Below are 10,843 nucleotides of genomic sequence, written 5' to 3'. Positions count from 1 at the left end.
ATTCAAATTTTAGTACCATATATATTACTCAATTTCTTAATTTAAAAGCAAATATTAAAAACACAGATATACATCAATTTTTGTGTGTCATGTAGTATGTTGAATACAGAACTGGTTCAAATTAGATGTTTGTGAAGTCAAAATACTAAGCCTGTAGTTTCAAATTAATTAGAAACTCAAATTACCGACACTGAAAAGCTAGAATATAAAATAAGAGCCTCTTATCTTTTCAATTTCTTAAGATATTGCTCATGTAATAACACAGTGGCACCCTGCCCACCTCTTTCCATTTTTGGAAATGCTCCCTTATATACACTTACTTCTATATATAACATGAATAACCAATAAGACACTCAGAATGTCCCCTTAGTGGCTTTCTGAGGCATTGTAACAGATTTGGAGCCATTTTTTTCTTTTGAACCAATATTTCAACGAGGTAGGGGATGTCTTTAGTCTGCTCGAAATTTCATATTTTTTTAGACTAAAATACATCGTAGTTACTAAGCTTGATAAAAAAAGACATGAGAAAAACATTGCTTTATAAACCTTAAGACTTAATAAAAAAATTTGATATCTTTTGTATAAAAGCATTGTAATGTTTACTGATAATCTGCCAGATTTCATTAACATTCACTTACTAATTTAAAAGTTATAGCATGAAAACTATAACTAACACAAAATGGTTACGAGGTTGGTCCGAGGGACCGAGCCCATGCTGAAAGAGTTAATACCATAACTTTACTAAGGAATGATAAAAACATGTGAAAATTGATACACATGTTTTTTGTGAACATCCTCACAGCTTGAATTAAAAGCTTTACAAATTTTCTGCAATATTAAAGAGCTATAGGCAATTAATTTTAATTGATGCCTTTGTTAGTGGTAATTAGTCTCATAACAAGACAATTGGTAAAACTTTTTGAATTTAAAAAAATTCAAGCTATGGAAGAGTGTAATATCAACAAGTGTGTTAAATTTCATGCTGATATTGGCTTTAATGTTGAAGTGGAAACAGAACGAAAACAAGCTAGACTTATATTTTTAATCACTTACTACAAGTTAATTAGTAAAGATTTTAAGATATAAATGATTTATTTATGTAGAGAAGAGGTTAAACATTTGACTTAGGCTAAATTTGAAAATATTATTTTTGAAATATTGGGGGTAGCACTCTTTATGGTCAGTGCCACTTTAACACATCTGATGTAACCACACCTTTCACTAAGTGCTTTAAATCATATCAATAAATCTTAAAGTTTAAGAATACTATACAAGACTAAGCTTCTTTCAAACTAAGCTTTTAATCAATTAAAAATCTTGAGATTCATGTGTATGTGTGTATATGTAAATAACCCTGAAATACATCTTAAATACAAAGAAAAAAAAGCAATTTTATTAATGACTGTTCATACAATCTGTGCACTTCTAAAATGTAACATCTATTGTATAGTTTACTATGATATTATAACATTTCAGGGGAATTGGAATTACCTTAAATTTTGCTGCAAGGAGATGAGAAGTGTCAGGTCTACCCTCTGGTATTGGGTATATGAAATCATCAGTTATAACATTCTGACTAAACATGACTGATGGTGAAATATAGGAGTATCCCTATATCAATAGAGAAAGAGAGAAGACACAATTAAATAGTAGAGAGTAACTTATGATAAAAAGTAAAAGCATTTCCAGTTTATCATGCTGTATATTTCATACTTATCAATCACAATTTTGCAAGTATCAAAAATATTTTGTAAATCTAGTAGCAGCATTTGATTTGTTGAATGCTAAAAATGGCAACTTCTGAACATTATGCAAGTGCCAGATTATGCAACAACTACATCCAGTTTATATTCTCGTAATGTAAAAAAGTACAAACATTCAGTAACATAGACTATACTGTATATTAGAATAAAAACTACATACAACTTTTTTTTTAAGGGAGAAAGGAAATATTTTTAATTAATCAATAGTAAACTGAAAGTAATGACCAACAAAACTATAAACTATAATGAGCATATTGACTTTTTAAAATGATTCATTTATGAAAAAATTGTGTGTAGACACTGATTTTTTTTGTTTTAACTTACTTATGTTCAGAAGGTAACAGTGACTTTTTCTATCATAATAATTCATTTTTTTAATGCCAGAATACATTAATTAACAGTAATGAATGTCCCCTTGGATATTCAGTAATATGATTCTTATAAGTTTAACCTTTTAACCCAAGGGGAACTGTCAAATATTACAAGAACAAGTAGATTCAGTGGAAGAACAACGAGACAATTTTGTTGATTAAATACCTTCTTTAATATTTTAAGACAGATTTTTAAATATTTTGGTAACAAAGCTAAACAAAAAAACTTCTGTACACCGGTTTCAATATGCTTTCATACCTTGAACAGTTTTTCTTGACATAGAGGTACAACTGCAGGAGAATCAACTGGAGCCATAGAGGTAAATTCTTCAGAAAAGTTACCAACGTCCAACTCTCCAGTGATATGAGGAACAAAAGGTGGTGGATTTTTCTTTTGGTTAAGGGCTTCCCAATTCATACCCTTAAATACACAAGTCATTTCAACTAACATTAAAATTCCAAGATCACATCTTGAAATACATAAAAAAGCTTAAACCTGCAAGTTTACCTGTGGAAAGTTGACTGAGAACTTTTAAATTTACACCCCTAGATACACAAATTTGTTTCAATAAGAAAAGTTAGTCAAGTGCTTCTCTGTTTTACAACCTTTAAGCAAATAAGACTACACAAAAAAAGCTAACTGAAGAATGTACAATTTACGCATTTAAAACCTTTTTTTTTCTATTCATGAAGTAAGCATACAGTAATTCTTTTGCAATTCCCTAAATAATCTAATAACCTTATTTGCTAAATATGCATCCCTCACAGACAGCAAACTCACCTGGAAGAACTTGTGACATTTGAGCTCTGAAGCATCTCTGGGTCCACTGCCAAGCCGTTTCCTAGAATCTTTAACTAGCAGTCTGTTTATCAAGTCTCTTGCATCAGGAGAGATAGTTGGTGGGATAGGAGGATTTGAATGGAGAATTCGCCTAAAAATGAAATTAAAATGTAATATTTAGATAAACTTACTCAAGCAAATAAGTTATCATGAACAAAAATTAAAATTAAGTGAAATCTTTAGTGGTTAGTTTGGCTCAATGGTAACTATATTAAAATGAAGAGATATCAAAAATAAGTTATTGATTTTAAATTGTATTCCATTATGGATAACCATTATTTTAAGGTTGTTGATGTATTATTGAAAAACATGCATATCTATTCTTGTCTAAGGGTAAAACCCAATGTACTCCTTAACTTATTTTTTCTAATAATTTTAAAGAAATGTTAACATTTTCCTTACCTGAAAAAGTATTTCTGATAGATACTCACCTCTCCAAATAGAATAGCTATCTTCTTCAGCTCTTCTGCACATTCTGTCAAAGAGATTTGCAAGCTACCAGCCTCGTGAAAAGTCACACCTAAATTTCACATGAAACATGTGAACTTGTGCTGCTGCATGATGGGTTATCATGTAGTAGAACCCTCCACCTATAGGAATGTGGCACTCCTCCATGTGCAATGACTCCCCTACATTTCATGCTTGTAAATCCTCATTCTTCGATGAGGTAATGAAGAAATGTGCACCATAAAGTGGGTGAGAATGTGTGCGGAGGAAAGCATATATTGGAAGTACATTTTCAGGTAAGGAAAATGTTAACTTCTGAAATGAATACTCACCTCTTTAGACAGAATAGCTAGAATCCCATGTTTAGATAGTGAAGGGACAGGTGCAAATGTTACCTAGTTGAGCTCCCTTCAGAAAGTGTCCGAAGGAAGCCCATGGGGTGTGACACCTGATAGCAGGGACTACAGAAGGGCACACATGTGGGAGACCACATCTTATCTTTGTAGGTATAATCTTCGCCATATAGGAGAATGGAAGAGACAAAGAAGTCATAATTGTGTTGCACGGACAGGTGGAATAGGTATTTGGACATCTGAGCACTCCCATACAAGCCATCAAACAACTAGTATGAGTAATGAGGTTGGGAGTTGTTCAGACTATACCTTGTGTACTCATCTCCTTGACTATAAGACTTGACAGGTCAAAACCAGCCATGAGAGAAGGGCACTTGTGATAAATATCTGTGCTCACCTTCTCTACTGTCAGTCTCTACAGGACCCATGCCAGCTGTGGGAGGAGGGCACTGTATGAAATCATGTCTGTATTGATACTTATATAAACCTCTATTCAACCATCAGTCAGTATGGGCCCCTTGCCTGCTGTGAGAGTAGGGTATGCGAGTAATTCATTATTGGTATATATATGGTTTGTTCACCTCAACCCTACAGTTAGTTGCTATGGGCCCCATACCAGCTGTGAAAATATGGAATGTTTTTTTATTTTTTTCAGTATGATGTGGAACAGACTCGGATTAGAATGTTCACCTCAACTCTGGCTGCAGGAGAAGGATGTGCAAGATAAGAGTATAGAAAGAATCGGTATAGTGAGATGTATCATTAGTCCACTTGGAGGTTGTGATGTATCACAGTTATTTGTGTGAGGTAACCCATACTACATTCCACTGCCACCCCCTCCCCACTTCTCAATGTATTGGAATCCCTTGTTCTAGCCCCAGTGATTAGATCCCAATCAGTGAAGATTCTTCATGGTCCACCAACCCAGTGGCTGGGATTTGGTAAGTGGCAAGGGCCTCCCTTAGTCCTCTCAATGAAGAAGAGGGAATAATCTGCCTGGATCCACAACATTCCCTCAGTCTGGAAAGGGTTTTTGCTGTAGACAGTGTAATGGGTGACTGCAAAATCCTATTTTTAAAAGCTGGCAAGTGCTAGCCAGACAAGTAGGCAGAAACACTGCTCTGGTACTGGCTTTTTCCATGATAGTCCATGAAATGGGTACAGTCTGGATCAGACATGAAATGTAACACATGTAGATACCACAAGGAAACCTCAAGTGATCTTGAACACCTTATTTCACAGTGGGCACTTGTAGAGCAAAGGCAGATGCACGAGTGCTTTCTATTATTCTGGCTAGATGCAGATTTTGGGTGAGTATACACTGGGAGGCAATATTATCCCCCAAGTGGGATCCTATTGAATGAAAGAGGGGTCCTGCAAGGGAATGGTGCACATTGTACTCAAAGATGGTGAAATGATGGAAGAATGGTGATCTGTGGAGGTAAGACAGCCACCAGAAGGTATAGAGATGGAGTTGGATGTGTGAAAAAAAAAAAAAGAGTCCACATGCCCACCTGGAAAAGCTTATCCAAGGACTGGCATAAAAAAAGATGGTAGAAGAGAATGAAAAGGGTGATAATACAATGCAAACATAACATCCTGAAACAAATACACCAACAGAGAAGTTGGTGGGTCCATCCTGGAAAGGAAAAAGGAATGACGTTCGTGAAAAATAGGGGTCCCAGGATAGAGAAGTTCCGTGGAAGAGGGTGAGAAGCATCCAGAGAATAGACATTGGAACAATGGTAAACGTGGGAAATAAGGAGGAAATAAGTCAAGAGAGAAAGATAGTAAAGGGTAGGATGGGAAGAGCTTAAATGGGGCATGAACAAGATTAAGCAAAACCCAAACAATGTCTCAATCAGGAAAGAGAGTATGGCAAAGTGGACTGAGGAGAGCAAAAGAGCAGAACAGAACAAAGAGGACAGGGTAAGAAATGTGTCTTGGTAAAAAGGGAAAAACCATGGACATGGCCACCTGACAATTAAGAAGGGCAGAGGCCAAGAACCCTTAGATGAACAGGCTGGTAAGAAAGGAACAAAGGTGGTGCAAAGAATTACTGCTTGAAGGAAATGGGTAGCAGAAGGACCAATGACAAGATCCGCCACAGATGGCAATAGACAAATATAATGAAAGGACAACAAGAATAATTCCACACTAATAGAAAGTTCAGTTTGATGGGCAATAGACTAGGCAAATTTCATGTGTGAGGGTGGAAGGATAACTCTCAATGAAGAAAGGAATCATAAGAGTGAAAACAAAGAGAGAGAGAGGAGGGGGTCCACTGAATGAGTACATCATAGCCAAGGTAATCTGAGAGGTACCAACAAAAAAGCTAAAGAAGAATAGTAGTCTTTAAATCTAAGGTCCAGAAAGATGAGATGAATAAGGGAGAAGGTACAGAGAAAGAGGTAAGATCAGGCCTGGTTGAGAAAAAAAAGCCAAAGCCAAAGGAAGAGGAATACAGGACTATAAGAGAGGAAGCCAAGAGTAGAGAAAGGTTGCAAGTGTCCAAGAGGTACATGTCCAATCAAGAGTAAACCCCACAGATGATCTGGGAGTGGAGAGGCTACTCTGTTGAGAGAAATAAGGACTGGACAAAAGAGTCAGATTGCTAACACAAAATAAATTTACAGTAGGTGAAAATGGGCATAAAAGTGTAAAGATAATGGCTAAAAACAGAAAAAGGCCCTGGAACAGGAGCCACAAGGACAGTTAGAGCAAGGAAAGGTCATGGGAAATATTGAGTAGAACATGACCAAGCAAACCGCAGAAGAAGCAGGACTGGGAACATGATCAATAAAGAGAGAGAATGTCAAGCATGTTGATGGAGAGTGGACACTAGATGAACATACAAACATCAGAAGACCTACCTTGACAAAAAAAATGTACCCCAATCTGAGAGAGAAGCATGGAAGAAGGGGGAAATCGATTTAAAAAGTGGTAGGGGAATGCAGGAAAGAGGATGGTTCAGTCATCCTGACACTTCCTAGAGGAAAGACCCTAGGCCCATAACAGACCCTAGGCCTGTAAGAGATACACGAGGGCATGCCCAAAATAAAGGAGGAGTTCTGGAGAAGCCAGAGAAAGAATCGTTCATGCAAAGTGAGAAAAAGAAGTGTAAAACCCAGTGACCAGATAAGACATCATTCGTAGGCAAAAACGATAAACTGAATTTGGTTGTGATAAGACAAAAAGAAAATGTCCAAAAGAACCCAAAAATGAGTAGGTGTGAGAAAGGACCCAGATCCCAAGATAACCTGTATTGGTAGGGTTAAAAGATACAAAGAGTCAAAGAAAAGGAATGCCAACCACAGGTCACGAGTATGACAAGCAAAGGCTCCCATGATACCAATAAATACAAGAGGGGCCAATTCTGAGATGAAATTAGAAACTAAAGATTTGGAAAATGCAAAAAAGAAAAAAAAAGAACATACAGGATGGAGGAAACAAAGGGAAGTCAACTTGAGATATATATATATATAAAGGCATCCAACACATTGAAAATGGCTGAATGCAGACCAGGTGAAAAAGACCATAGAGGGGGTTGGAATTGGGAATAAAGGTGAAGAGAAGAAGAAGAAGAGCAGAAAAAGAGACTACGGTGGAGGAATGGGAAAACACTGTTGGCAGAAAGTGAGACAAACAGCAGGAGGAGAGAAATGTCCCCACAGAATCTTACATATGTGAGTCACTGGCAGGAAGAGTGATAAACGAGACTATTGGTTGAGGGAAGACGAGAAAAAGAGAATAGCCTGTAACCTGAAATGGAAGGTAAAAAGGAGACTGATCGGGATGAAGAATAGGAGTAAAGAGCAAGAGAAAGGTGAAAAACACATGGAAGTAGAATGTGGACAGAAGTCACATATTATCACACCAGGTTACCAGGTGGGAAAAAAAAATCAACACAAAAGACAAATGAGTGAAAAAAGGGAACCAGACAAATAATATGTACACAAAAAGAAGGAAGGGGCATAATAAGAGGAATGTAATCCAATATGTCACATCATCAGGGGAAAAAAGAGGGATAGAACAGAATAAATGGAATAGGCCAAACAGAGAAGGGAATGAATGTTTCAAGAAGTTATCGGAAACATGAAGAAATGCCAGATATAAAAGGTGAAGGTAGGAAAAGAGTAGAGAGAAAAACGTGAAGATAGGTACTTGGAAAGTGAAAAAGAAGGTAAGGGTCTCAAATCCCCAAGCTGGTTAGATAGAAACCAATGATGGGAAATTGGGAAGAAAGTTGACAAATCTTGGAAAATTGGCCACGAACAAGTGGGGGTGTATTTATCATAAGAAAGGAGCTATTAGAGAAAGAAAACCATAAACAATTTAATAACAAGCAAAGGGAAAAAGGATAAACCCATGAAACAAGTTACAATGTAAAAAAACAAAAAATAATAAAGAATGCAGGCAAAAGAGAGGAAAAGGAGCATATCTGAAAATGAAATCCAGTAAGAGATGGAAAGCTCAAGGTCATTTAACAAAAGGCAGAATACTACCTAAAGGTGAAGAACATAGTATAATAGATCATTCTTGATTGAGGAGAAGGAAATTCAGCTGAAGAGGTGCGAGTAGGAGGCTCATTAAGCCGGTGATAATCCACAATGCATTGAACAATGGCTACTATTACCCTGACACTTAACTGGCCTCAAAAGTACACAGAAGTAATAAGGCCTAAGTGCAAAACACTCTCATGCTCATAACTAATTATAAGTCACCGTCATTTGAGAAGTCATGATAGATATTAAAGCTTTTGAAACATGAGCTCAAGAAAACAAAAGTCAAAGTATAGTTAATGATGTAAATATCATTAAATTGAACACAGACGAGAAATTTTAATGTCTGGTCAATATATTGCTGAGGAGAAAAATGAGGATTCACAAGTGCAAATTGTAGGGTGAGTTACTGTGCATGGAGGTGTGTCGCACTCCTATTGGTCAATGGTTCTGCTGTATTATGACATCATCATACAGTACTGCAAGTTCTTCTGTGCATTCTGCCAAAGAGAACTGAGGAAGATATCTATTTTGTTTGTGGAAATGAGTATTTGTTTCAGAAAGTTACTTGCTAGCTTGAGATTTCTATTTGTAGAACATGTAAAACTTCAAAACTTATGTGAACCAACAAAAATCAAATTATTCTTATTCACAAAAGGTTTTGATGGAGAATAAAAAAGATTAAGTTCTGCCAGTGACATTAAAACTGAGTGTGAAGAACAGTTGGGTAATTAAAGCATGGCTTGAAACCAATCACCTGTAGCTGTTACAAGATAGCTTTTACCACTGTTCAAAACCACACAATGTACCAAAGTTACATATATAAATCTCTAATCATTACTGCTCCAGTAACAAAAGAAAAAAAAACTGATGACTTACTTGGATACCTCAGAATGGGAAGATTTATCCTCATCACAGCTAAAGGGTGAACTTCCTGTTAGCAGCTCATATACCAAAACACCCACACTCCACCAGTCCACACTCTGAAAAGTTAAATACCATAAGTGACTACACTTAAATTTTGCATCGGGAGCTAACTAAATAAGAACCAATGAATGGTTTAGTAAGAGACAATGAGAAATAATATAAATGTGGTGGGAATGATACATGTAATGGGTAGTAGAACCAACATGCTAAGAGATGACATGCAATAACATCCGGATTATGAGAAAAACTAATAATTAATATTAAAATGGTGGGAATTATACATATAATGGGTAGTAGAACCAATATATACTAAGAAATGACATGCAATAATATGATGATTATGAGAACTAATAAATAATTAACTCTTTCTGTACAACTGAGTCAAAGTGTATATGTCATGACCTTTTGTAAAAATTATAAGCTTCTCAGCTTAGTCTAACAAAACTTCAGTAACATAATACTTCTAAATTTACACTAGCTTGACCACTGGTGCAAAACACAACACTAGATAACCTGCTGTTATGTTAGCTCTGTGGGAAAGTTAATAGGCTTCTGCTGTGATTTATTGCAGTGTCATAAATATGGCAATAGAACCATAAAATTAAAACAAAACAGGTGTGGAAAAAGTTAATAGTTGAAAGTTTTAAGTAATTTGTACCTTTCTGATCAATATTGCAGTCAGTGCAAAGATAAAAACAGTATTATTAATTTTACTTCATATTTTTAAACTTTTCATTTCACTGTACACTGATGATTTTTCTATATTTAGAGTTAAAGTAGAGAAAATAAGATAAAATATAAAGTTTTACTGAAAAAAAATTGATTTTCATTTAGGAAGTTCTAAACATTATTCAAATGAATTATGAAAACTGTAAATTGTAAATGGGTATATTTTTATTCTGAACATAAAAATCATCTTTCACTAAGATTGACTCAGTAAAGGCTTCAGAAATGTACAAATCTTTATTAGAAGTACTTCATTAACAAACCTGTCTTTTTACAGTGCCTTGTAAAAGTCTTCACCCTCCTGTGCTGGTAATCAATTTTAGTTATTTTGCTGTGAAAGACATAACTCAAATGGCCAAGAGTATTTATTATATTAATCTCAGACCAGTTTCTATAAATTACAAAGAACAAAAGGTGCATTGTTACTCGCTTTAGTGATATAACACAAAACAATCTTGAAAACACATGTTGCAAAAGTCTTCACCGCTAACATGATTATACAGTTAATATTTGGTTGAAGCTCCTTTGGCAGTAATGACAGCTGAAAGTCATTTGGATAACTCTCCACAAGCTTTGCACATTATGATGGAGATATTTTTGCCCACTCCTGTTTGAAGATATCCTCCAGTTCTTGTAAGTTGGAAGGATGTCTTCGATGCACAGCAATTTTCAAGTCTCTCCACAGATTTGTAAGTGGATTTAGATCTGGGCTTTGGTTTGACCAGTCAGACTTTAATTTTGTTTCTCCAAAACCATTCTTGGGTTGCCTTTGAACTGTGTTGGGGTTCATTGTCCTGTTGAAATGTAAACCTTCAACCAAATTTAAGTTTTTCAGCTGACTTCTTCAGGTTTATCTCCAACATCTGTGTATATTTTGCATTGTTCATAATCCCTTGAATGTGTACAAGTTGAC

At 35.6% G+C, this 10,843-nt stretch overlaps 1 protein-coding gene across 3 annotated transcripts in view; it reads right to left on the bottom strand.

Annotated features, from left to right (window-relative positions):
- Positions 1-10,843, bottom strand: part of LOC106465800 (ribosomal protein S6 kinase alpha-5-like) — a 71,751-nt gene that overhangs the window by 13,292 nt on the left and 47,616 nt on the right. For all 3 annotated transcript variants that reach the window (XM_013926033.2, XM_022393741.1, XM_022393740.1), the window contains exons 7-10: positions 9,157-9,260; positions 2,916-3,066; positions 2,394-2,555; positions 1,492-1,611 (exon numbers count right to left, since the gene is read on the bottom strand). In XM_013926033.2, coding sequence (XP_013781487.1) covers positions 1,492-1,611; positions 2,394-2,555; positions 2,916-3,066; positions 9,157-9,260 — 537 coding nt within the window. The remainder of the gene's footprint in view (positions 1-1,491; positions 1,612-2,393; positions 2,556-2,915; positions 3,067-9,156; positions 9,261-10,843) is intronic.

The sequence above is a fragment of the Limulus polyphemus genome, unplaced genomic scaffold (assembly GCF_000517525.1).
Source record: "Limulus polyphemus unplaced genomic scaffold, Limulus_polyphemus-2.1.2 Scaffold2055, whole genome shotgun sequence".
NCBI classification, from domain to species: Eukaryota; Metazoa; Arthropoda; class Merostomata; order Xiphosura; family Limulidae; genus Limulus; species Limulus polyphemus.
Note: the sequence above shows the minus strand (reverse complement) of the source record. Positions and strands in the feature narration are given on the sequence as shown.